This window comes from Pongo pygmaeus, chromosome 2, assembly GCF_028885625.2.
Source record: "Pongo pygmaeus isolate AG05252 chromosome 2, NHGRI_mPonPyg2-v2.0_pri, whole genome shotgun sequence".
NCBI lineage: Eukaryota > Metazoa > Chordata > Mammalia > Primates > Hominidae > Pongo > Pongo pygmaeus.
The window spans coordinates 68,206,527-68,233,887 of NC_085930.1; the positions used below are offsets into that span (position 1 = coordinate 68,206,527).

Here is a 27,361-nt window from a genome sequence, read left to right on the forward strand (position 1 = left end):
TCAGAATAAATGGATCAAAGCAGAGTTATACTAAGTTATCTCCTTTAGTGGTCAGGAATTCGTTTGAGAATCTGGTGAAAACTATGGGCCATGTGCAGGATTCGGATTTTATGGAAAAAAGAAAAAAACAACTATGGGCCTCTCTCCTGAGGAAAAACATACAAAGTTTCACTTATTAAAGTCTTTGAAGAATGTATGAAGAAGTGATTGGATGAACGTGTTAGGATGGGGATGAATCTAGCTGAAGCCATCCTGGTTCCCTCACTCCTGATGTGGCCCCAGTCCTTGGGTCCCATAGTCTTCCTTCCCCAACACGCATGAGACAGAGGTGGAATAAAGATCAGCTTTATTATTGGCATGAAGGCAGGGAGGTGGTGATAGTGCCAGGCCCTCTGCAGGCAAGGAGGCGGAGGGCATGTCAGCCAGCACCAATCCTCCAAGTTGGCCCTCCCAGTGAAGTCCAGGGTTCCAGGTGCCTCTGGCTTAAAGCAGAAGCAGTGGGTGAGCAGGCTTGCAGACTGTGAGGCATTGGATATGTGGAATCCTCAGGGCTGCTCTGGAGCTGGGATCGGGCTGGGGTTGGCAGAGGGTGAGGGCCGAGGCTGGATGTCTCTGGTGCGCATATAGGACAGCAGCTGCTCCGGGATCTCGGCCAGCACATCCTTGGCCAGTCGGGCCATGCTCAACACCTGGTTCCCCGACCGGTCAACATAGTCTCGGAATGGGACGAACTGGGTCAGGCACAGACAAGAAGAGATAAGCCATGACCAGGAGAGAGGGCATGGGGGTGCAGCACGGAGGCTTCTTTTTTGATCCCCAGCATCTCTTTCCAACTATCACAGTATCTCCCTCCCCACATCTTGAACAGTTTTCTACATTTGCTTTCTCTCCACCCACTTTTTTTTCCACCTTTTATTCACCCTCAACCCACTCCAGTTTGGCTTCACACAGGCCATTGAAACTGCTTTTGCTGATGTCGTCAGTGGCCCTGTGTTGCTAAATCAGTCCAGTGAACAGTAATTTTTAGTCCTCATCTTGCTTGACTTCTCTTTAGCTTTCCATTACATTTGACCATAATTCTTCTGGACACGTCCCACTCTTGACACCACACTCTTCTGGCTTCTTGCTTACCTTTCTTGAAGCTCCCCCCTCCCACCACCATTCCTCTGGGTCTATTTGCTGTCTAAACCTGGTCCCTTCTCTCTCTCAGCTCTCTTCCTGGATAATTTCATACACTTCCATGACTTTAAAAATTGTTCCCTGGAAGCAAGTAGAGCAGGCCAGGAGGTGGGGAGGGAGACTGGAAAGGAGGGAGCAGGGGAGACAAGGGGCAGGGACCAGAGAGAAGGGATCCTGAGAACAGGAGGAGGCCAGAGAGATGGAGGTGGGGCAAGAAGGAGGAGGAGTCTGTGAGAAGGGGCTGGGAAGAGAGAGAGGCCTAGGAGAGGGACTTGGGGAGAGGCGGAGAAGAAATGAGGTGTGGGGGGAGAGGGGCTGATAAGGGAGAAAAAAACAAAAGAAAATCTGTTTCCTAATGACTGCCAAATGTATATATCCATCCATGACCTCTTTTCAAAAACTTATACTTTATTTTTATTTATTTTATTTTTTTCTTTTGAGACGGAGTTTCACTCTTGTTGCCCAGGCTGGAGTGCAGTGGTGCGATCTTGGCTCACCGCAATCTCCGCCTCCCGGGTTCAAGTGATTCTCCTGCCTCAGCCTCCCAAGTAGCTGGGATTACAGACACGCACCACCACACCCGGCTAATTTTATATTTTTAGTAGAGATAGGGTTTCTCCATGTTGGTCAGGCTGGTTTCGAACTCCCAACCTCAGTCAATCTGCCCGCCTCAGCCTCCCAAAGTGCTGGGATTACAAGCGTGAGCCACCGCGCCCGGCCTTTATTTTTTTAATGTAGCAGAGATCAGGTCTTGCTATGTTGTCCAGGCTGGTCTCAAACTCCTGGTCTCAAGAGGTCCTCCTGCCTTGGCCTCCCAAAGTGCTGGGATTATAGGCATGAGCCGCCATGCTTGGGCCCATCCCTGACCTCTTTTTAAGGTCTAGAACCACATATTTAGTTGCCCATATTACCGCTCCATTCAGTTGTCACAGATACTTCGAACCCAATGTGTTCACAACTGAATTCTAGCTCTTTCTGCCAAATCTCCTCCTCTAGCTTTCCCCTTCCCAGCAAATGGGATGTCACTCACCCAGTTGCTTAAGCTAGAATACTGAGTCATCCTTGAAGCCCCCCTCACTCCCTATCATCATCTAATCATCAAGTCTTGTAACATTTTCTTCTTAAATATCTTTTGAACCTGCCACTTTCTCTCCCTCCCCACTGCTTCTAGCCAGATCTTCATCGCCTCCCCTCTACTACTTCAAAGGCTTCCTCACTAATGAGTCTACCTGCCTTTTCTCTTGCCCTGTTACTGTCCACCCACCATGCAGCAGCTAGAGAGATCCTTTTAAAATGCCATCTCCCTCCTCTATGTAAAATCCTTCAAGAGCTTTCCAATTCTTTTATAACAAACCCCCAAATTTTGCCTCCCTCCTCACACTCAGTGTGATCCTGCTACCCTAGCTTCTGCTTTTTCGTTGATTGGGCCAGTTCTTCTGGGCCGCAGAGGCTTCGCACATGCTGCTCCTCTTCCTGTAATGCTTATCCCCTCCCTTAGGTCTTGGCAAGCTAAAGAACCCTTTCCTGACTACTGTACCTATGTTAGGTCCCTGTTACAGGCTCTCACAGTGGCATTTGCTATTCCTCTGGAGTATTTATCACAATCTAGTGAGATATTTATGTGTGTGATTATTTATTGTTGGTTGCCTCCACTAGAGGGCAGGGGCCTTGGGGATCTCCCGACCTACACCATGGATGTGCCAAGGCTGCAGAAACCTTCCTATTTGTCAAAAAGGATGTATTCAATGAATGAGAAAGGATGAAAGAGTGACGGGGGAATAAAGTAGGAGACTGAGAAGGCAGTAAGTGTCAGTGGTTCTCAACTTAGCCTCTTCTCACTGTGCCTCTCAGCTCCACAGCCTCTCCCAGGTCAGGTCTACCTGAACGATGTCCCGCTCTGCGTAGCGTCCCCTAGAGGACACGCGCACATCATCACCGTCCAACTCTTCCATTGCTGCAGAAAAGACACACCCCTCAGCTGATTGGCCTCTCCAGCCCCACCCCATGCTGCCCCCTCCCTTTGAGCTCCCCTTTGGAGTCATCAGGAGAATGCCTAACGCTTGTGATCAAGTCCTACAAATATCAGTCTTTGTTATGGAGTTTTTATTATTATTATTATGCCTCCCAGGCAGTCCATCCTCCCAGGAACCCCAGGGGGAAGTATTAGTATCATCAGCCTTGGTTCTGATAAGGAAACAGGTTCAGAGAAGGTCTGTGACTTGGCCAAGGCTTCACACAGGGTTATCTACCTTGTCTCTTCTGTGAGGCAGGCCCAAGTACCCGACCCCCTCCCACTTTTCTCCTTAGTTCTTAGTCCCACTCAGGGACACCCCTTCCTACTCACCCTCAAACATGGCTGGTCCTACACCGACGATAATGATAGACATGGGCAATGAGGAGGCCTGTAGGGGAAAGAGGGTGAACTGTTGGGGCAAGCAGCCATCACCAGGGAGGTGACTATTGGGAGACAGTTCTCTGTGTATGTGTGTCATGGTTCTGCACATCTTGTAAGCAGAGGCATTGATTCTCTCTGCCCCAGACTACTTTTTCAAGGATGTTTCTATATCAAGCAGCCTTGAAAGATACAGTATTTTCCTCTAGAGCAGAGGGCATATTTGCATACTGTCCAATATAGTTTTAAAAAAAGGTCTCCCTGGAGACCTTTGGAACAAAAGGCAAGCATGCTTACTGTCCATTATAAAAGACTCAAGTTCCCTAAGCTCAGGGTTCCTCTTCTGTAACGCAACCCACAGTAGCTGCAAGTGTCATCTGTCCCTCTTCACATCATCCAGTGGGAACTGGGACTTAGAGAATTCAAGCAAATGCTAATACTCCAGCTACTGCTTTTGCTGGAAATCAAAGTCCTCTGTCTCTAATCCAAGAGTCTTGTGTCTTCTGCCAGCATCCATGAAACTGGCAGGCTAACTTGTTAGCTTGCAAGTAGGATAAAATCTCAGCCCCTTCACAGTATTGACATTACTCCTCCCTGCCAAGCCCTCCTCCTCAGACTCACGCTGACGATGGCCTCCTTGGTCTGTGTCATGTCAGAGATGACCCCATCAGTGATGATGAGCAGAACATAGTACTGGGAGCCATCAGAGATCTTGGCTGCAGCCCTGGATGAGAGGCCAAATCAGAATCCAGCTGAAAGCCAGACAGGCCAAGAGAACACCTTACCCCCAGAGCTTCCACAGCCAGTGTGTGGGCAGTGGGCAAGAAGTGGGGCTTCTGAAACCCGTGCTCCTTCCCCAGACCTGGCAGCCTGCCATATATATATCCATACACACACATTTTTTGTTTTGTTTTGTTTTTGAGACAGAGTCTCACCTTGTTGCCCAGGCTGGAGTGCAGTGGTGTGATCTCGGCTCACTGCAACCTCCACCTCCCAGGCTCAGGTGATCCTCCTGCCTCAGCCTCTTGAGTAGCTGGGACTACAGGTGTGAGCCACCACAGCTGGCTAATTTTTATATTTTTAGTAGAGATGAGGTTTCACCATGTTGGCCAGGCTGGTCTCAAACTCCTGACCTCAAGTGATCCGCCTGCCTCAGCCTCTCAAAGTGCTGGGATCACAGGCATGAGCCACCGTGCCTGGTCTACTTTCAGTAATATTTATTGAGCACTTACTATGGTAGACACTGGAGATACATGAGGAGAAAAAATAAATCCATCCCAGCCCTCTGGAGTGAGGCAGACATTAACCCAGGAATCACACAAAAAAAGTGTAAAATTACTATTGTGATAAGTGCTGTGATGGAAGGGACACTGCTATGACAGGGTACCAGAGGGGATCCTGGCTAGGTGCAATGGTTCATGCCTGTAATCCCAGCACTTTGGGAGGCCGAGGCGGGCGGATCACTTGAGGCCAGGGGTTTGAGACCAGCCTAGCCAATATGGTGAAACCCTGTCTCTATGAAAAATACAAAAACTAGCCAGGCGTGGTGGTGGGTGCCTGTAATCCCAGCTACTTGGGAGGCTGAGGCAGTAGAACCACTTGAACCCAGGAGGCAGAGGTTGCAGTGAGCCAAGATCACACCACTGCACTCCAGCCTGGGTGACAAGAGCGAGACTCCGTCTCAGATAGATAGATAGATAGATAGATAGATAGATAGATAGATAGGATCCTGATGTGACCCAGAAGGTAAGTGAAGGTTTCTTTAAGGAAGTGATGTTTGAGGATAGAAAGGCTAAATGAAAGAGGAGGAGGATCTTTCTAGGAAGGCGGAACAGCAAGGACAAAGGCGCTATAGTGGGACTAAAGGACAGCTCCCCTGTGTGGAGGTTAGAAATTGAGGGAAGCAGAGTGGGCCATGTGGCTGAAGAAGCACAGAGCTTAGACCACACAGGGATTTATCAACCCCTGGCAAGATTTTGATGTTTATATATGAGTGAGAGCAAAGGCTGAAGGCTTCCTTGTTTCCCTCTCCCCCACATTCTTCTCTCTCCCTTCTCCCCTCTGCCAACCACATCTCATCACCTGGGCTGCTGGGCCCCATGCAGTGCTCCCCATGCCAATCGAATAGCTGCTTCCAGAGCTCCTTTTCCTTCTCTCACTAGTCTTTGAAGCCAAGATTTTTTTTCCACCTGAAAAGGACTTCAGAAGTCATTGAGTCCAGTCCCTTTATTTTGCATATTCAAAAACAAAAAATACCTAGAGAGGGCACAAAGGTAGTGGGAGACCCTGGTCTCTTGACTTCCAGTCTCCAGTCCCGTGTGGATTGGAAAGGATGGAGCTGTGCTGTCCAATAAGGTAGCCTTAGCTACATGTGGCTATTGAAATTTAAATTAATTAAATAGAGTTAAACATGCAGTTCCTTGGCCACCCTAGCTACTTTCAAGTGCCCCATATCCATATGTGGCTGGTGAATACCATATTGGCCTGCACAGATACAGAACTTTTCCATCATTGCAGAAAGTGCTATTGGACGGTACTGTATCGAAACCTGATCTCAAAATGTGAAGAAAGGCATGGAGAGGGTGTAGAATTATAAAATAGCTTTGGGGACAGGTGGGGTGGCTCACGCTTGTAATCCAAGCACTTTGGGAGGCTGAGGCAGGAGGATCACTTGAGGCCAAGAGTTTGAGAACAGCGTGGGCAACATAGTGAGACCTGGTCTCTACGAAAAAATTTAAAATTAGCTGGGCTTGGTGGCGCGTGCCTATAGTCTCAGCCACTCAGGAGGCTGAGTCAGGAGGATTGCATGAGCCCAGTGAGCCATGATGGCACCACTGCACTCCAGTCTGGGAGACAGAGTAAGACCCCAACTGAAATAAAAATAAAAGTAAAATAATAAAATAAAATAATTTTGGCTCAGTTTGCCCAGGGCCCAGAGTGGGAGTGGGTCATGATCCTGGTTTTTTTTTTTTTTTTTTTTTCCTTTGAGACAGAGTCTCGCTCTGTTGCCCAGGCTGGAGTGCAATGGCACAATCTCAGCTCACTGCAACCTCTGCCTCCTGGGTTCAAGGGATTCTCCTGCCTCAGTCTCCTGAATAGCTGGGATTACAGGCACCCACCACCATGCCTGGCTAATTTTTATATTGCTAGTTGAAACTAAGTTTCACCATGTTGTCCATGCTGGTCTTGAACTCCTGACCTCAAGTGATCCACCCGCCTCGGCCTCCCAAAGTGCTGGGATTACAGGCATGAGCCACTGCGGCCGGCCATGATTCTCCTTTACATCCCCTACCCACTTCCTGAATTCTGGCCCCAGCCTCCTCAGAGACCTGGCTTGGTACCTTTTCCTGTCACTTACTCATTTCATAAATAGCAATTGCATACCTACTGTGTATCAGGCACCAAGCTGGGTGCTGAGCATGGGGCAGAATAGGATATTGTCCTTGGGGAGAGAGAGGATTAAACTACTAAAATGTATTGAGGTTAGGGCTTTGATGATGTAGCATCTAACCTAAGTACCTGAAAAATGGGTTGGGTTTAGCCAGGTGGTGATGGGGGTGGGAAGGTAAAGGGAAAAGTGTTCCAGAGAAAGAGAATGGCAAGTGCAAACTACGAGGAGTTACATGTAGAACTATAGTGGAGAGGCTGGACCTGGTGGCTCACATCTAAAATCCCTATGCTTTGGGAGGCTGAGATCAGAGGATCCCTTGAGCCCAGGAGTTTGAGACCAGCTGGGCAACATAGTGAGACCCTGTCTCTACGAAAAATTATAAAATTAGCCTGGCGTGGTGACATGCACCTGTGGTCTTAGCTACTTGGAAGGCTGAGGTGGGAGGGAGGATCGCTTGAGCCCAGGAGTTCAAAGCTGCTGTGAGCTATAATGGTACCACTACACTCCAGCCTGAGTGACACAGTGAGAACCTATCTCTTAAAAAAAAAAAAAAGAACTATAGAAGACAGTGGGCATCATGGAAGGGTTTGGGGGCACAGGAGGTACATCTTTGGTTCTCTGTAGATGTCTTGCATTCTCAAGGCTATTTTTATCTGGAAGTTAGCTGAGAAAATGGGTGAGTGGCCAGAGGAGGCCAGTCTGTGCCTCACTTGGCTGTAGAGTGGGAAACAGCAGAGTCCATTGTGATCATCAAAATCACAGATGTACACTTGACATACATGATCTAATTTAATCCTCACCGCCATTCTATAAGGTAGGCGCTTTAAGAGTTCCTATTTTTATGCCCGGGCGCAGTGGCTCATGCCTGTAATCCCAGCATTTTGGGAGGCCGAGGTGGGTGGATCACCTGAGGTCAGGAGTTCGAGACCAGCCTGGCCAACATGGCGAAATTCCGTCTCTTCTAGAATACAAAAATTAGCCGGGCGTGGTGGTGCACACCTGTAATCCCAGCTGCTCATGAGGCTGAGGCAGAATTGCTTGAACCCGGGGGCAGAGGTTGCAGTGAGCCGAGATCATGCCACTGCACTCCAGCCTGGGTGACAGAGTAAGACTCCATCTCAAAAGAAAAAAAAAAAAGTTCCTATGTTTAAAATGAGGAACCTGAAGCTTAGAGACATTAAGTAACATCCCCAAGGGGTTATGAAGCTGGGGTCCAAGCCCATGCCTGACCAGCTGAGCCTGAAGCTGGAGCTCTTGATTCTCTCACTCTCTATCCCCAGTCCATTATCTGGATAGTCCTCTGTACACAGTGCACACTCTAGTCATATTAAACTCTTCACTGTTTCATGAACTTGCCCCTTCATGCCTCTGTTTTTCACATGCCATTCCTTCTACCAGGCCTACTCTGCTTCTGTTTCTCTCATAAAGTCTACCTCGTCCTCTAGACCCAGCTGAGCAGTCCCCTTTATGGTACTGGAGCCTATGCCCTACCCCTTCCTCTAGGATACTGCTCCACCCACCAACATGGGCTGTCTGCTCCTCTAAGTGGGTTCTCACTGCATGATCTGCTGAATAAAGCTAGATGACTATAAGTACACTTAAAACACCTTTTTTCCCTAAATTAAACATGGATGCAATGTGAGAAGAATATAAAATTTGCATGAATTTTTAAGATGAAATACGGAAACTTCAAAGACATTTTCAGCCTGACTGCTTTCAGCTATGCCCCCAGATTCCCCCAGAGGGACGCTGTCGCTTGCCTTTGCCGACAGGCAACTTGCTAGAAAAGTCTGGGAAGCTCTGGTCTACAGAAGGTAATGATTTATTTATATTTCTGTCTCCAGCACCAAGGCGGGAGCTCCCAAGGGGAGGGACTAGATCTGATTCATCTGTGAATCTTCAGTGCCGCAGCAGAGAACTGAGCACACAGCAGATGCCCTTTGAATAGTAATAATGATAATAATAGTAACAGTAATAGCGAACACCTATAGTATTTATGATGTGGCAGGCACTGTTCTAGGTGCTTGACATATATTAATTAGTTAGTCCTCACAACAACCCTATGAAGTAGACATTGTTACTTTCCTCATTTTACAAATGAGGAATAAGGCACAGAGAGGTTAAGAATCTTGACCAAAGCCACAGCTAGTGAGTGATAGAACCAGTGTGTTAACTTGGCTAGTCTAGCTGCAGACACCACACTCAATGGTACATTGCCCCTTTACTGAATGTTTACTAAATGAATGAATCGATTTTGAATTAGTGTAGTTGCATAAGAAGTCAGCTTAATAACAACAAAAACATGCTCAGGTTCCGGTATTAGTGAAAAAAAAAATCAGTAGTGAAATGTTGTATGTATAATAATTTGACTATAATTATGGATACATAATACATAAGGAAAAGAACTGTATATACATCCACATTCCATGGGCAGTATTCAGGGTGATTTCTTCATTTCTCTATTGAAATTTTCTACGGTTATTATTAAAGAATCTATTATCATTACTGCAAATTAGAAAATAAACAAATCTACTAGAATTAATACCTGAGTGATGAAATAATCTGTACAACAAACCCCCATGTATCACATGTCTCAAGTTTGTTATGTAGCAAACCTGCACATGTACCCCTGAACTTAAAAGGAAAGTTAAAAAAATAAACAAATCTTTGCTAGGGGAAAAAGTCTACGGACATATAAATATAAATCTCACTGAAATCCTTTCACTTTTATTCCCTTTTTGTTTCATCTTTTTACTTCTGAGCTTTCTGAGGGGCTTTGTGTTAGCTGGGTTTCTTCTGTTTACTATAAAGTGGAGTTTGCTTATTTTTTATTCAATCAAATAATCTTTTTCTTTTTTAAGGTCAAACAGAGCTTATTTATGTTTATTGACATATGTTTGATTTTAGTTCTGTCGTTTCATAAATTTGTTTTAAGTTTATTTTAATACCCTCTGGTTTTTTAAGCCATTTGATGTATGATCTGGGTTTTCTTTGGGGTGTGTGTGTGTGTGTGTGTGTGTGTGTGTGTGTGTGTATATATATATATATTTTTTTTTTTTTTTTTTTTTTTTTGAGACAGAGTCTTGCTGTGTCGCCCAGGCTGGAGTGCAGTGGTGTGATCTTGGCTCACTGCACCCTCTGCCTCCCGGGTCCAAGCAATTCTCTGCCTCAGCCTCCCAAGCAGCTGGAATTACAGGCGCCCACCACCACGCCTGGCTAATTTTTGTATTTTAGTAGAGATGGGGTTTCACCATCTTGGCCAGGCTGGTCTTGAACTCCTGACCTCGTGATTCACCCAGCTCGGCCTCCCAAAGTGCTGGGATTACAGGTGTGAGCCACCGCGCCTGGCCTGCTTTGTATATTTTTATTCTGAAAATTTGGACAGTCACTCTTCTAGTTTTTAACTTATCATTTATTGAGCATGTACCATGGGCCAGACACTGTGCTAATACTTGTTACACTGTTATCTAATTTTAACCTTGCAATAACTCTGTAAGGAAGCTGCTATTGTCATTCATTATTTATACCACCTTACAGGGATGAAATGGATGATTAAAGAGGCTAAGTTGCTTAAGGTCAGATGGTTAGTGAATGGTGGAGCTAGGATCACACTCAGGTCTGATGCTAAAACTTATGCCTTCACCACAGTGCTGTAGGCTCGTCTCTCTCTTACCCAAACTCAAGCCCTGGGTTGTCATTCTCAGGCAGTGGGGTTAGGGTAATTTGCTGACACCCTTTCTGCCCCATAATAAGGTACAGTCATCCCTCAGTATCCACGGGGGATTGGTTCCAAGACACCTGTGGATACCAAACTCCTCAGATATTCAAGTCCGTTATATAAAATGTGTAGTATTTGCATATAACCTATATACATTGTCCTGTATACTTTAATTTTTTCAATTTAAATATTTAATTTAAAAAAATGAGCCAGGCATGCATATGTTTGTAATCCCAGCACTTTGGGAGGCTGAGGCAGGTGGATCACTTGAGGTTGGGAGTTCAAGACCAGCCTGGCCAACATGGTGAAACCCCGTCTCTACTAAAAATACAAAAACGAGCCAAGTGTGGTGGCATGTGCCTGTAATCCCTGCTATTTGGGAGGCTGAGGCAGGAGAATTGCTAGAATCTGGGAGGCAGAGGTTGCAGTGAGCCGAGATCATGCCACTGCACTCCAGCATGGCAACAGAGCAAGACTCTGTCTCCAAAAAAAAAAAAAAAAGAGATGGGGTCTCACTATATTGCCCAAGTTGGTCTTGAACTCCTAAGCTCAAGTGATCCTCCTGCCTCAGTCTCCCAAAGTGTTGGGATTACAGGTATGAGCCACCATGCCTGGCCTCTCTTCTTTACTTTAAATCATCCTAAATTACTTAGAGTGCTCCTGACTATCCTTGGGGAGTCAATCCCCTCATTTCCCCCAGCCTCCACCCAGTTGCCTTACCTGGCCACTTGGTTGATGACAGGAGCAAAGTAGGTGGGCCCATAGAGCTGCACTGTGCGCAGGCTCTGGAAATAGCTCTCCAGCACACCCTCGATGCCCGCACAGTTGGGGTCCTCATCATTGTTGTTCTGTCAAAGAATATGCCGTGACAGGCTGAGCCCATGCAGGGTACATCCAGGAGTGCTCTGATTCCAGCTCACTCCTTCCTTTTTCCATCAGTCCCTTTCATGCTCCCCTCCAAACCCAGCCCTGCTCCCCTCCCTGCTCTGCTATCCTCTCATAGCTTCCTGTTCCTCTACATGCCCTTTGAAGAAATGTAAACAGAACAAAATCATCAACTTGGGTGAACCAGATGCCAGGGCACGGAGGGTAAGCTCTGGCCAATACCATACCAGGGGGAACTGGTGGGAGATCCGTCCCTCTGGGGGCAGCTTGGCCCCAAAGCCATAAGCTGGGAAGAGCTTATCACTGTCATAGTCCTGGATGATCTCTCCCACTGCCTTGAGGGCCATGGCATAGGCGCTGAGCTGGTAGGGGCTCATGTAGTGCAGGGAGGTAGGCTGCAGAGGATTCCCTGTAGGGACACAGGAACCCCAGCCTCATGATCATCTGGATCATCCATCTGTTCACCTGCTTATCTTTGTGTGCATTCATCCACCTATATCCATTTATCTTCCCTCTACCCATGTCCTCCCTCCTGATTTTACCCAATCATCCATTTGTTCATTTATCCATCTATCCACCCACCCATCCCTATATCTATTCATCCATTTACCTACCTACCCACACATCCATCCACCCATCTACCTAGCCATACATCTTTCAGTCTGCTTATACATCTTTATCCACCAATCTCTCCATTCTCTTATGCAGCTATCCACTTACCCACTCATCCATCCATCAGTCCATCCATCAGTCCATCCATCCACCCATCTATACAACAATATTATTTTATCCACCCATAGAAAAATGTCTACTTGCCATTTTTCTTCATTTTCCACCCATCTATACAACAATATTATTTTATCCATCCAGCTAGCCAGCCCTCTCCATTCCATTCATTCTCTTGTCTATTCTCATATGGATCTATCCACTCATGCATTTCCCCTAGTTACTTGTTATTTCCCCAAATTAAACTTTGGTCCATTTGTCCACCCACATACCCATCGATGCATCTACTTGTCTAACCTATTATACTCACTCACCAATCCATGTACCCACTCCATTTGTTCATGAATCTATGCATCCATTCATGACTCACCACCTATTCACCTATCCATCTCTCCTTATGCCCCCTTTCTCTCTCATCCATCAGCCTACTCATCCACCTGTTGAGCTATATATCCTTTCAACCCTCTATGATCCATCTACCCATCTATTTTTCTGCACTCTATTCTCCTGGCTGGGTTTTGCCTAAGTTTGGGCTTCTTGGGTAGGTAAACTCTTATCCCTAGGTAGGAATCCAGGCCAACTCCTAATGACTCCCTTAGAAATCCCTTCCCACCTCCCCCTTTTTCACTCATCCGCGTCTCACCATTGGAAGCCGTGAAGTCAATAGCTACTGTGAAGTTCAGCTGTGTCCTGTTGGGGAAGCAGATGAATTGAGAAGTGAGGAACTAATGATTATTACATCACTATTTCTCAAACAGTAATGTGCATATGGATCACCTGGGGAGCATGTTAAAATGCAGATTCTGATCCAGATGGTCTGGGTAGAGCCTAACAAACTCCCAAGTAATGCTGATGCTGCTGGCTCATGGACTACACTTTAGGTAACAGAATTAAATGCCTACTGTGTGGCAGGTGTATTATATGTCATTTAATTTAACCCTTACTATAGCCCTGAAGTAGTAATTAATATCCCCATTTGGCTGGGCGCCATGGCTCATGCCTGTAATCCCAGCACTTTGGGAGGCCGAGGTGGGCGGATCACCTGAGGTCGGGACTTTGAGACCAGCCTAACCAACATGGAGAAACCCCATCTCTACTAAAACTACAAAAAATTAGCCAGGTGTGGTGGCGCATGCCTGTAATCCCAGCTACTTGGGAGGCTGAGGCAGGAGAATTGCTTGAACCTGGGAGGCAGAGGTTGCAGTGAGCCAAGATTGCACCATTGCACTTCAGCCTGGGCAACAAGAGTGAAACGCCATCTCAAAAAAAAAAAAAAAAAAATCCTCATTTTACATAGGAGAAAAGTGAAGTTCAGAGAAGCAAAGTTACCTTTCCCAGGTCTGCCTGCCTCCACCAAACCAAACAGAATGTCCCCTATAGTCTGCTTGGCTTTGCCCTCTCTCTCTACTTCTCCCTCTTGCCTGACTATAACTTTATTTGTGTCCCAATTAGGTTACTGGGGCCACCAATGAAGACCACTGGTCTGGGAGCCATCTTCCCAGGAGGAGCCGAAAGCTAAGAATGAAAAGCAGCCCCATGAAGGGAACTAAGAGGAGCAGTATTTTGCATTTTACAGAGCACTTTATAGTTGGCCAAGTGTTTTAAAGTTTATCTCCATGGTCTCACTGGGCCCTGACCATTCATAAATAAGAAACCTGGGGCTCAGAACTGGGAGTAATTTATTGCCGGGCTTTCAGCCCAGAGCTTGGCCTGTGACTCACCCTCCCTTGATGTAATCAACAAAAGTGAATTCAGAGTCCACAGAGAAGGAGAGCAGCGTCACCTGTGGGACAGAATAGGCAGCCCTGGCACTTTGGAAAAGGCAGTTGGGGTAGCAGAAGGAAGTGAGGCATATAGGGGCTTGGAAAGAGGTGCGTGATGGGAGGCATGTGATTCCACCCGCTCCCCCAGTCAGCCCCACCCTGTTCAACTTCTGACAGGGGAAAAGGGGAAGCTGTCAGAAACATAGTTGGATTTCCAAAAGTATATTAAATTGGGAAATACAACTTAGGTTTTTTTCTTTTATTCTGCAAAAGAGTGAAGTCAGAAAAATTTCCTGAGTGAGAAAAAAAACAAAGAAAAACTTAAGTGGTGCTCCTTGTGCCCAATATTACTATTCCAAGTAATCTGTGCCCACTGTCTTGCCCTGCCCTCGATATTTGTCATGCTGTGTCAATGGGGACAGACACGGAAGGATCCAGGGAGGGCCACGGCTCTAGGGAGCACTCACAGTTCCTGAGTTGACATATTTCTTCTTCTTACATTTCTTCCGAGGGTTAAGAACCTAAGGGGAGGAGGTAACAGTGATGATGAGAAACGAAGGGAGGTCCAGACTGAGCACACTGGGATGGAGGGCCTGGGTGACCTGGGCAGGGCAGGAATGCTCACCTCATATACTGTGAACTGGTTCTGGGCCTTGCTCAGCTCCCGGTAGCTGGTGGTGAACTCACCAATGAAATCGTGGCTGCAATGAGGTGGGCGTGGCTAAGCAGCAGCTGCTGCTGGTTTGGAACCAGAGCTGAACCCAGTCTTTTATTCCTCCTATCCTAAGCCCCTACTTAGGCTGCAGGGCAGCCTAGTGCTGGGGCCATAAGGGAGGCCAAACATAGGGGAAAAACGGGAAGAGACAGTGTCCAGAGAGACAATTGGGGGGATCAGTTGTACCCAAGACACTGGTGTTTATCATCACCTTTTCTGGCTCCTAAAGCTACTTTGGGGTTCTCAGTGAATGTACAACATATTATTGAGAACTGCTTGGGTCAAGTACAGGAGAAGAGACCATGTGGGGCAGTTCTACCTTCCATCCCGGTCCCAGTCATACACATCAATCTTCACCGTTCTGAAATGTAGGAGATAAACATATGCTAGGTGTGTATGATAAATCCCAGAGACACCCTCATACACTTAACCACACACATATCATCTCCCCATCCACCCATCTGTCTTCCCATTAAGTTGTTCATCTTCCAGTCTGCCTCCCATCCTGTCTATTCATTCATCAGTCCGTGCCTGTACCCAACCACCTACCCCTGTTAACACTACTGTGGTTCGTACCACTAGTACTTTTTTTGTTTGGTTGGTTGGTTTTTTTTGTTTACCACTTTGAGCCTTATTGTATTCCAAGCATTTTTCTCAGTACATTCACAGATTGTCTCATTTAACTTAACAATCACCCTATATAAAGTAATTACTATTATTCTTATTTTGGGATAAGGAAATTGAGATACAAAAAAAAATAATAATTTGGCTAAGATCCCATAGCTAGTAAATGACTGAACTGAGATTTACACCCAGGCATCCTGATTCCAAAGACTTTGTTCTTAACTGTCATGCCTAAATCATTCCATATGTCTACCTATCAGTATATCAGCCCATCCAACCATCCGTCTATCCATCTAGCTACCTATTTACCCATATATTTGCCAGTCCAATTACCTATCAGTTCATCTCTTTAGCCACCTAACTATACATCTAGCCATTCACTGACTCACTGAGGCATGCAAGCATCCATCTGTCTGTCTATCTACCCAACTATATAACATCTATCCATCTGGTTATCCATTCATCAGCATAACCATTCATCTACTCATCTATGTGCCCATCCATTCTTCCACGCTTCCATATACCACCTATCTTTATTATTTATTTATTTATTTATTCATTTTTTATTTATTTTTTTTTTTGAGATGGAGTCTTGCTCTGTTGCCCAGGCTGGAGTGCAGTGACGCGATCTCGGCTCACTGTAAGCTCCACCTCCCAGGTTCACGCCATTCTCCTGCCTCAGCCTCCCGAGTAGCTGGGACTACAGACGCCCACCACCACGCCCGGCTAATTTTTTTCTGTATTTTTAGTAGAGATGGGATTTCACCGTGTTAGCCAGGATGGTCTCGATCTCCTGACCTCGTGATCTGCCCGTCTCGGCCTCCCAAAGTGCTGGGATTACATGTGTGAGCCACCGCGCCCAGCCCCTACCATCTATCTTTATACTACCCATTTACTCATTCATTTGGTTGGCCTATCCATCTAATTTATATCCATCCATCAACTAATTCACCTACAAGTCCATCCGTTCATCCATTTGCCATCTATTCATCTATCCAACCATCAATCCACTTGTCACTCTACCTATCTTTTTGTATTCCACCTGCTTTTCTATTCATCCTCCTGCCTCCCCAGTCATCCATCAAACTCTCATTTACCAATTTATCACCCACCCATCCATCGGCTCATTCATCCGTTAATCACCCATCATCTGTATATCCACAAATCCACCCATCAGTCCAATTATCCATTTGTCTGCTGTCCATTCATTTATCTGCCCCTCTACCCACCCATCAATTCACTCATATATCCATCCACATATGTATCCAACCATTCACCAGTTTACCCATCCAACGATCCATCTATGTATCTGCTTATTCATTTGTTCATCTGCCTTTTCATCTACCCATCCACCTACCATTCTATCCATCAGTTGATCCATCCCTGGATAGTCCACCTATCCATCTGTGTGGCTATCCATCTGCTGTCCATCCACCCAACCTCATGCCCCAAACTCTGTGTCACTGAGCAGGACCCTCCAACGCTATTATGATACTTCTACTATCATTCTTGGGCCCAGGAACCACACTGGCATGTCCTTGGCTCCTTACTCCCCAGCTTATGCTGGAGCCAACCTGTCATAGTCTCCATTGCACAGAGCCCGCACAGGGATGCTGAAGGGCTGCCACACAGGATTCAGCGTGTTTTTCACAACCTCTGTCTTGTGGCAGATGGTGAACCTGGAGGGGAGTGGGAAGAATTGGTATAATTTATCTCGTGCCCGGGATAGGACTGATCCTCTCAGAGATTCCTGAGATTCCCCACTTGTTAAGCACATGGCCCACCCCAGCCTAACAGCCCTGATGGCAGTGACTCACGTGCCATCCTCATTGCTCCTGTAGAACACAAGGAAGGGGTCTGATTTCCCAAAGAAGTCCTTCTTGTCCAGCTTGTTTGCACACAGCTGCATGGTGGCAATGTCCTAGGGATGGATGAAGTTGGGCTGGTGACACCCAAATTGCCCATGGCCTTCAGACAGTCCATTAAAGGGTTTATGGGGAGAGAAGGGAGCTCCTGGGTCTAGCATGTGGCCCTTACTGACCCGACAATTGCTAAGCTCTTCTGCAGTCAGCAATATGGTCCCACACTTCTTGCCTGGTACACCCCTGGAAGCAGAAAAAGCCTCTTAGTGAGAGGAGGGAGGGTAGGCAACAAGGATTGAGTGGCCAGTCTGGGGTTAGGTGGGCCAGGGGATTCAGTTTGCCATTTACTGACAGTCCCTTCTGTCTTGAGTGCCTTCTGGTGAGGAAGGGCCTCACTTTGACTGGGTGGGGTCTGCAGTCTGGTGAAAGGGGTTAGAACAGCTTAGGTGAACATCTCACAACAGTAGCATGAGAAAGACATGGGATTTAGAGTCAGTGGATTTTATGATTGTTAAGCTGTGTGACCCTGGGCAAGTTATTTACCCTTCCTTGGCCTTAGTCTTTTTCTCTATGAAATGGGAATCATGATCACTTGTCAGGGCTGTGAAGAGATCTGAATGAGTGCATGGAAGGGAAGGAAAAGCAACTCGTAAGCCTTATAGATATGAGCTGGTTGTAGCCTTCAAAGCCGACTCTGGTTCTTACTATATGCCGGGTGCTGTGATAGATATGAATTGGGCAACTGGCTCTTTCCAGCTCTGCTAGACTGCCCGCAGGGAGCTTTGGGGGCGGGGGTAGGTGGAATGTCAATGCCAATAGGTAAGTAGAGTGGGTTGTAGTGATACTGAATGAGGGAAAAGAATTTCTGTCCAGACCCAGGGACAAAAGGGCTGGCTTGTTAGGTCAAAGCTGATGTGCTTTCTGAAGACCATGGAGAGGGAGATTTAAAAGACAAAGGAAACTTTATCCTTTCCTGACCCTAGAAGGAACACTTCCATGTGCTTGAATGGTGCATACGAGAACCCCCATCCCCAGCAGTAAGAGACCTTGTTGATAGGGGCCTGTGAACCCTGATTCCCAAAGGGTTCCAAAATGTGGCAGAGAGAAAACTAGGTCAGGAGGGTCCTGGGTTCCAGTCCTGGCTCTAACTTGCTATGTGATTTTCCCTATCCTTAGAATGAGAGTTGAACTATTTCTTTGGCTCCTTTGATCTTTGACTCTTTGTGCTTTGCAAAGAGGGAGTGTGATGAGAATAGGTTCTGTTCGCCTACGGCTGGGCGCGGTGGCTCATGGCTGTAATCCCAGCACTTTGGGAGGCCGAGGTGGGCAGATCACCTGAGGTCAGGAGCTCGAGACCAGCCTGACCAACATGGTGAAACCCCATCTCTACTAAAACTACAAAAAAAAAAAGAAAAAATTCACTGGGCGTGGTGGCAGGCGCCTGTAATACCAGCTACTCGGGCGGCTGAGGGAGGAGAATCGCTTGAACCCGGGAAGCAGAGTTTGCAGTGAGCTGAGATCAAGCCCTTGCACTCCAGCCTGGGTGACAGAGTAAGACTCCGTCTCAAAAAAATAAATAAATAATTCGCCTGCACATCCAGGCAACAAATTGTTGATCCTGTTGCCTCCTCACTGTTCTTTGCCTCTTGGATGTTCTCCCTTACCACCTCATCCATCCAGTGTGAATTCCAGTCAGTGATTATAATAATCGTTCCCTTGCATCCTGTCTCTTTTTCCCTTCCTTCACTTTTTTTTTTAAGAGTTGGAGTTTCACTATTACCCAGGCTGGAGTACAATGGCACAATCATGGCTCACTGAAGCCTCAAATTCCTGGACTCAAGAGATCCTCCCACATCAGCCTCTCAAGTAGCTGAGACTACAGGTGCACACACTACACCTGGCTAATTTTTAAATTTTTACTTTTTTAGAGACAAGGTCTGGCTATGTTACCCAGACTGGTCTTGAACTCCTGGCCTCAAGAGATCCTCCTGCCTCAGCCTCCCAAAGTGCTTCGATTACAGGCGTGAGCCACTGGCCCAGCCTTTTCTCTCACTTTCGATATATTTACTTGGCAGAACCACAGCTCTAGTTAAGCCTAACTCTGCCTAACCCATACTGCACCTGTGAAACTGAACATGGCCAGACAAAAACACAATTATGCGAACTTGTCTCATTTCAAATGTATGATGCAGACTTCAAGAGGGTCCTTATTGCTACCTCAGAGTCACACTGTACATCCCAAGGCCCTTTACTCTCCAGTTCTGGTAGATGGCAGTTTCACTCCTTCTTTCTCCTCAACCCCTAAAGCCTCCTCCCCCATCCTCATTCTCAGCCAATGACCTTGTTTCCTACTCACTGAACAAAATTGAAGCAACCAGAAGAGAATGTCCACCCACCACCACACCTACCTTGCCACCAGTATCTTCACCCACACAAGTGTGACTCCTACAGTTGCTATAAATGAACTGTCCTTGTGCCTATTTATCCCTCCACTGTGTACTATATTTCATCCTGTCTTGTCTGCACAAGAACATCACTTCAGTAATGCTCACCTCTTTTTATTACATCGTTTTCAGTTTCTACTTGGTCATTCCCATCAATACGTAAATGTAGTATAATTTTCTCTCTTTTTTTTTTTTTTTGTAGAGATGGAGTCTCACTATGTTGCCCAGGCTGATCCTGAACTGGGCTCAAGTGAGTCTCTCACCTCAGCCTCCAGAGTAGCTGGGATTACACTATGCCCGGCCAGTGTAGTATAATTTATCTCATGTTAAATTTTTTTTTCTTTTTTTTTTTTGAGATGGAGTCTTGCTCTGTCGCCCAGGCTGGAGTGCAATGGTATGATCTCGGCTCACTGCAACCTCTGCCACCTGGGTTCAAGTGATTCTCCTGCCTCATCCTCCCTAGTAGCTGGGATTACAGGCACGCTCCACCACGCCCAGTTAATTTTTGTATTTTTAGTAGAGACAGGGTTTCACCACGTTGGCCAGGCTGGTCTTGAACTCCTGACCTCAGGTGATCCACCTGCCTCCACCTTTAGGAGGCCTCAGCCTCCTAAAGTGCTCGGATTACAGGTGTGAGCCACTGCACCCAGCCTTATGTTAAAAAATTATAAACTTGGCCGGGCATGGCAGCTCACGTCTGTAATCCCAGCACTTTGGGAGGCCGAGGTGGGTGGATCACGAGGTAAGGCGTTCAAGACCAGCCTGGCCAAGATGGCGAAACCCCAACCCCGTCTCTACTAAAAACTACAAAAATTGGCTGGGCGCGGTGGCAGGCGCCTGTAATCCAAGCTACTTGGGAGGCTGAGGCAGGAGAATCGCTTGAACCTGGGCAGCAGAGGTTGCAGTGGGCCGAGATCACACCACACCACTGCACTCCAGCCTGAGCGACAGAGTGACTCCGTCTCAAAAAAAAAAAAAAATTATAAACTTATTCTTGACCTCTCTTCCTGCTTCAGCCACATCTCTTTTTCTTTTCTTTTCTTTCTTTTTTCTTTGGTTTTTTTTTTTTTTTGAGATGGAGTCTCCCTCTGTTGCCCAGGCTGGAGTGCAGTAGCGTGATCTCGGCTCACTGCAACCTCCACCTCCCGGGTTCAGGCAATTTTCCTGCTTCAGCCTTCTGAGTAGCTGGGATTACAAGCGTGTGCCACCACTCCCAGCTAATTTTTTTGTATTTTTAGTAGAGATGGGATTTCACCATTTTGGCCAGGCTGGTCTGGAACTCTGGACCTCAAGTGAGCCACCCACCTCGGCCTCCCAAAGTGCTGGGATTACAGGTGTGAGCCACTGCGCCTGGTCACACATCTCCTTTTCTCTTCTCCCCTTTGCTGTAAAACTCCTTGAAAGATTCCTTGACTCCTTTCCCGCTCTTCCGTTGTCTTCACCTCCACCTCGCCTTCAAAACTGTGCTTATTTAAGAGTCAACAGGGATTTTCGTCTTGCTAAATGCAATGGCCAATTCCCAGTCTTCATCTTATTTGAGCTGCAGCAGCATTTGATGTGGTTGGTAACTCTCTCCTTCTTGATAACCCTTCTCTTTGCTTCCATGACATCACCCTCTCTTGGTTCTTCTCCTACTTCATTAATTGCTCCTTCTCAGTCTTCTTTTCTAGGTCCAATTTGTGGAGCCTCGGCCTTTGGTTCTCTCTCTCTCGTCTCCCTCTTTCTCTCTTTTTCTCCCGTCCTCCCTCCCCTCCTTTGGTGATCTGATCTAATAGCATGGCTTTAAAGTTAACATCTAAGGTCAGGCTCAGTGGCTCATGCCTATAATCCCAGCACTTTGGGAGGCCAAGGCAGGAGGACTACTTGATGTCAGGAGTTCAAGACCAGCCTGAAAAACACAATGAGGCCCCCTGTTTCTACAAAAAATAATTTAAAAATTAGCTGGGGCTGCTGGCATCCACCTGTAGTTCCAGCTGCCTGGCTTTTGGAAGGTTTAAGTGGGAGTATTCCTTGAGCCCAGGAACTGGAGGCTGCAGTGAGCTATCATTGCACCATCGCGCTCCAGCCTGGGCTACAGAGTGAGAGCCTGTCTTGAAAAAACAACAAAACCAACATCCAAGACTCATTTGATACCTCCACTTGGATGTCTAACATTTTATATGTTTATAAAACATAAAATTCAACATGTCAGATTGAACTCTTGATTGAATTCCTCCTCCAACTTGCTTCTCCTTCACGTTTGGTTTTTTTTTTTTTTTTTTTTGTCTTTTTTGTCCACAGACAGAGTCTCACTCTGTCACCCAGCTTGGGTGTCACCCAGGCTTGAGCCCAGGAGTTTAAACTCCTGGGCTCAAGTGATCCTCCCACCTCAGCCTCCCGAGTAGCTGGGACTACAGGTGCGCACCACCATGCCTGGCTTTCCTTTTTTTTTTTTTTTCCCACTATCTCAGTTGGTGTCAATTCCATCTTTCCTGTTGTTCAAGCCAAAGATCTTGGTATTGTCCTCAACTCCTCTTTTCCTCTCACATTCATATTCAATCTATCAGGAACCTGTTAGCTCCACCTTTAAAATATATCCCGAATCTGACCACTTCTCCCCTCCTTCACTGGTAGCATCCTGGATTACTGTCAGAGTCTTCTCATTGGCTCTCTGCTTCTACCTTTGGCCACCCAAGGTTTATTCTTTTTTTTTTTTTTTTGAGATGGAATCTCACTCTGTTGCCCAGGCTGGAGTGCAGTGGCGCAATTTCGGCTCACTGCAAGCTCCACCTCCCAGGTTCATGCCATTCTCCTCCCTCAGCCTCCCGAGCAGCTGAGACTACAGGCACCTGCCACCATGCCTAGCTAATTTTTTGTATTTTTAGTAGAGACAGGGTTTCACCGTGTTAGCCAGGATGGTCTCGATCTCCTGACCTCGTGATCCGCCCGCCTCGGCCTCCCGAAGTGCTGGGATTACAGGTGTGAGCCACTGCGCCTGGCCCCCAAGCTTTGTTCTTAACCCCACAGCTAGCACCATCTTTTGTAAGCAGCCATATCATGTCACTCCTCCGCTCAGAACCCTCCAGTGACTCCCGTTTCAGAAGAAAGGTAGAAGTCCGCTGCAAGGCCCTGTTAGCTCTTCCACCTCACTTCCTCCTGCCTCCCAGTCACCTGGCTCCGGTCACGCTGGCCTCCTTGCTGTTCTTTGAATGCACCAGGCTTTTGCACTGGCAGTCTCCTCTGCCTGGAACATTCTTCCTCCACATGTCTGTACCATTTACTCCCTTACCTCCCTCAGGTTGTTGCTCCAAAGTTACCTGTCTGTGAGGCCTGCTCAACTGCAATGTTGAATCCCGCACCTCCCACTCACCCATTATTTCCAGTTGCCCTGATTCTGCTCTACTTCGTCTCTTTCCCCATAGCACTTAATATTGTCTAATCTATTATGTAATTTACTTATGTCTATTTTGTACTGTCCTCCCTGCACAACTAGAGTATCAGCCCCCTGAGGACAAGAACCTTTGTTTTGTTCACCATTGCAAGCTAATCCCCTTTAACAGTGGCTGACATAGGGTATGTATACATAGTGTTTGTGGAATGAATGAAGCCTTGGTGCCTAGAACAGGGTGTGGGATATAAAACATGCTAATGCATATTTAGTGAGTGGATGTAATGGAAATTCCTGAGGATTTGACTTAGTTTGGGGGAGCTTCCCTGGGGAGAGGGGCTTGGAAGTGGACCTTAAAGGTTGAATCAGACTTAGAGTGAGGAGAGAGAGAGAGAAACAGAGAGAGAGAGAGAAAAAAAAAAATAAAGAAAAGAAAAGACATATCAGGCCTGATACTGACTCGGGCAGAGTGCTGGAAATTGGACTTTTCTACGAGGGTGATGGGAGCCGGTGCAGGCTCCTGACCAGGGGCAGCCCCAGCCTCCACTGCTATCAGTCAGCGGCATCCTTGGGAGGGAGAATTTGGAAGCCCCCACCCCACTCCCACACCCCTTCCTATTCAGCTTACGTGAGGGTTCGCTCTACTCGGCTGCCCTGGCCTCCGATCACCTCTCCCAGGGCCAGGAACGCTTGTCCCAGGAAATCCTATGCAGGACAAGGAGTCAGCGAGACCAGAAGCTCTTGAGTGCTGAGTCCCAGCCCAGCCCCAGTGATGCTCCTGCACAGGACCAGGGCAGTTCCCAGGCGAGTGAGTGGTGCAAGAGCCACCGCCCTGCATGGGCTTTAATGGAGGAGGTGTGAAAGAAGGGGTCTGCGAGCAATCTCTGCCTCGTAGTGGGTCATCAGTCCAAGCCTGTTCTCCACAATACCACCTACACCCCCAGCCTCTGCTCAGCCCCATTCAGCCTCACCTTCTGCAGGTCCCAGTAGTGGCAGCCAAGAAGGAAGAGGAACAGTGAGTAGGGGACACAGGCAGGACACTCAGGCAGGAGGAGAGGGACCAGGAGGGTGGGTTGGGGGCCTGAAGAAGATGGGGTCTGGGTCGAGGGTTAGGAGGAGTTCTAAGAGTCGTTGAACACATCTAAGTGCCTCCTGTGCGCTCCGCCAACCCTCGAGGAAACGTTTGCTTACCGGTTTGGAGATGTTGGTTTTGGAGTCCACGTTGTACCTGGGAAAAGAGTGGAACCGGTGTGGGGTGGGGCTGGGTGGGGGAGAAGGTGGAAAGAGGTCGGGCACCCAGTCTTGGTGAAAATTTTGGGTGGAGGGATGGGCGGCCGTGGACCCGAATTCAGCTTTGGTCTCCTTTGGGGGAGGAGTCAGGGTGGGCCGAGTAGTCAGACGGTCAAGCCTGGGCCGAGGCCAAGTCAGGGGCTGCTGGGGGCAGGATTGTCTGGAAGGGGTCGGGCCTGAGGTGGAGCTGCGATAGGAGCAGAGTTGTGGGCGGGGCCAGAGCGGGGGACAGAACTGGACCGCATCTCACAAAAGGGCAGGGCTCAGGCTAGAGGGGGCCATTCAGAATGGGAGGGAGGCCTGCGGGAAGAACCAGGCCGGAGGCGAGGCGGGGGTGGGGCCAGCCAGAATTCCGGGCGGATCCAGGTCGGGGGCGGGCCAAGCCAGAATTCCAGGCGGGGCCTCACACATCGAAGCGCAGATTTTGCTTTTCCTCAAAGAAATAGTCGAGGACGAATTTGCGCACGAAGTCTGGGTTCAGCGTGTTATCAATCACCTCGGTCCGTCCGAACTGGGTAGGGGGGTGGAGGGTCAGCGTGGGACGTGCAGACTGGCAGGGGAATTCCCGGGCGACGCCCTGGGCCGGGAGGGGGCTCTGGGACTCACCTCCCGCCACTCCTGGCTGGCCCGGCTCTGCGTGTAAAGCACCACCACTGCAGGTGGGGGCGGGGAGGGAAGGACGTCAGGTCGGCTCGCACCCCTGGCCCCGACTCCACCCGCCCCTGAGTCGCGCCCAGACCCCAAGTTCCCCCTCCCGGTCCTGGAGTCGCCTACTGGGGTCGGACTTGGAGAAGGTATCAAGGTCTAGCAGGTTCCTAGAGAAAAGCAACAGAGAGTGGATCATCCTGGAGCGCCCGCCTCGAGTCGGCTCTGAGCCCGGCACTGAGGGGAGGCATGGGACCCGCATCGAACCTCTGTCCCCCATGGCTACCCCCAACTGGGGTCCGCTCTGTCAGCACTCTGGACAGCACCAGCACCGGAAATAGCTGTCCAGGAACCATGGCTCTGCGGACTGGACGCGAACGCACCCACACTGTCTCCAAGGGCCCAGGAAAGAGGGCTCGCCCCAGAACTTTGTCCTCCTGGGGCCGAGCTCCTACCAGATATCTGCGACCCACCCCCTGAACCCGCAGGCTGAGCCCTTTTTTCGGGGTGGGGCTGCCCAAGACCCCCCCCCCTTCTCGATCCCACCAGCTACTCCCCTGTCATCAGCTGTGATTTTCCAGCCAATTTCGCCTCTCCCCGGGGGTCTAGCCCCTGCCCGGGCTAAGCCCCGCGGCTGGCTGGGGCTGGGGCAGTGCCAGTGCCTAAGCCCTCCCCAGCGCGGCCCGCTCACCGGCAGGACACGGTAATTTCAATCTTGGTGGCCGGGACGCTGCGCTCGGAGGCTCCGCCGAGAGACATGGCTGGTCGGGCGACCAGAGCCGCAGGAGGCTGCGAGACCAGGGCTGCTGGGGCTAGGGGCGACGGCAGCGGCCGGGCCGGCCCATGTGCCGCGGTGTCGGCGGCGGCGGCGGCTGCACTCGCTCCAGCCCTGCGTGCGCTCCCGCCGCTCGCGCCCTGACAGTGGCCGCCGGCGGCAGCGGCTCCAGATGGCAGCACAGCCCCGCCCGGCCCTGCGGGCGGCCCCCGCCCCATTGGAGCAGCCTGGAGCCAGCGGGGAACCTCACCCCGACTCCCAACTCCAACCCACACCTTGGTAGAGTCTACCCTGCGCAACTCTGGGGTGGAAACCCAAGCCCCCTAGAGTTGTCCATGATGCTGAAACATTTGGGGCACCTGGTGGGCATTGGAATTGTTGCCTCTTACTGAGCCACTCCCTTAGTGTTTCTGCCCTTTCCCACTGCCAGCCTGCCTAGGTCTCTGAATAGGAAAAGTACATCTCTTATTAGCTGTGTGACCTTGGACAAGTTACTCAACATCTCTGTGGCTCAACCGTGAAAAGCCGTTAGAAAGGACCTTAACAGCAGCTACTTTAGGTGCTGTAAAATTTTACTGAGATAACCCAAGGAAAGCACTTAGCACACAGCAAGTGCTCAATAAACATTCACTGGTATTTATGATTTGTCCTCTGGGTATTCACACTGATGACAGTAAATGGTGGCTGTTGAGCACTGTGCAAAGCTGTCTGCCCATGCCTTTTAACCCTCACGACTTTCATGGCGTTACAGATGTGGACACACTCTCATGACACAATCTACTGTAGGTCACGCTGTAGAAGAGGGTGGTGGTCAGCCAGGCTCTCCCCCACCACACATGCATACCAATTGCTATCTCCAAAGCTTCAGAAGCCAGTCTCTCCTCCATAGGCAGGGCTCAAGGTAGGGGCTGCAGGTCACCTGTACCAGGACCCTGCTGCCTACAGAACTTGTTAAAGATGAAGATCCTGGTCGGGTGTGGTGGCTCATGCCTGTAATCCCAGCACTTTAGGAGGCCGAGGCAGGCAGATCACTTGAGCTCAGTTTGAGTCTGGCCTGGCCAACATGGTGAAACCCCAACTCTACTAAAAATACAAAAATTAGCTGGGGATGGTGGCACGTTCACATAGCTACTCAGGAGACTGAGGTAGGAGGATCGCTTGAACCCAGGAGGCAGGGGTTGCAGTGAGCCAAGATTGTGCCATTGCACTCCAGCTTGGGTGACAGTGAGACTCCATCTCAAAAAATCTGAAAAAAATGAAGATCCTCCAGCTCCTAATTCCCAGGCAACTTCCTTAGCAACCCTAAGGCTAAAGCTCAGGCAGCCCTGGGAATGTGCACAGCTAATGAGGCTCCCTAGGTGACTAGGACCTGCTTAGGCCCGAGAACCACTACTCTCAACAGTCTTGAGTATTGTCCCCACTGCAGGGACTGCCATGGCTCATGAGTGGAGAGGTGTACCTGTCACCAGTTCTCTTCCTGTTTCACCTGCCCTCCACTGCAACACCCCTTGGCCAGCACAAGGAGGAGCAACGAGAACCTTCCTAATAGCTCCAAAAAGACCATAACCAAATGAGGACACAGGAG

At 48.5% G+C, this 27,361-nt stretch overlaps 1 protein-coding gene across 3 annotated transcripts; it reads right to left on the reverse strand.

Moving 5' to 3' along the window:
* Window positions 1-329: 329 nt before the first annotated feature.
* On the reverse strand, window positions 330-26,090 carry CPNE9 (copine family member 9). Of its 3 annotated transcripts, XM_054474212.2 has the most exons (21): window positions 25,693-26,090; window positions 25,131-25,171; window positions 24,963-25,009; window positions 24,764-24,867; window positions 24,258-24,294; window positions 24,038-24,040; window positions 23,695-23,771; window positions 17,435-17,498; window positions 17,211-17,314; window positions 16,968-17,072; window positions 15,089-15,130; window positions 14,680-14,755; window positions 14,522-14,575; window positions 14,013-14,074; window positions 12,935-12,981; window positions 11,793-11,974; window positions 11,401-11,528; window positions 4,193-4,295; window positions 3,524-3,581; window positions 3,060-3,133; window positions 330-731 (listed from the first exon to the last, which is right to left on the reverse strand). In XM_054474212.2, the coding sequence occupies exons 1-21, from the start codon at window positions 25,992-25,994 to the stop codon at window positions 546-548; spliced, it is 1,896 nt and encodes a 631-aa protein (XP_054330187.2). In that variant the 5' UTR covers window positions 25,995-26,090; the 3' UTR covers window positions 330-545. The 3 variants fall into 3 exon arrangements, with proteins under 3 accessions (XP_054330187.2, XP_054330189.2, XP_054330190.2); XM_054474214.2 differs by lacking the exon at window positions 24,038-24,040 and having other exon boundaries at window positions 336-731; XM_054474215.2 differs by lacking the exons at window positions 17,435-17,498; window positions 24,038-24,040 and having other exon boundaries at window positions 336-731; window positions 24,853-24,867.
* Window positions 26,091-27,361: the final 1,271 nt, after the last annotated feature.

Bases quoted from the DNA above. Each gene is read 5' to 3' on its own strand.
- CPNE9 (XM_054474212.2), bottom strand. From the start codon at position 25,994: ATGGGGCGGGGGCCGCCCGCAGGGCCGGGCGGGGCTGTGCTGCCATCT. The intron at 17,315-17,434 runs GTCAGTAAGGGC...ATCCATCCCTAG, and splicing joins AAGAGCTTAGCAATTGTCGG to GACATTGCCACCATGCAGCT. The intron at 4,296-11,400 runs GTAAGGCAACTG...CCTCTCATCCAG, and splicing joins GTCATCAACCAAGTGGCCAG to GGCTGCAGCCAAGATCTCTG.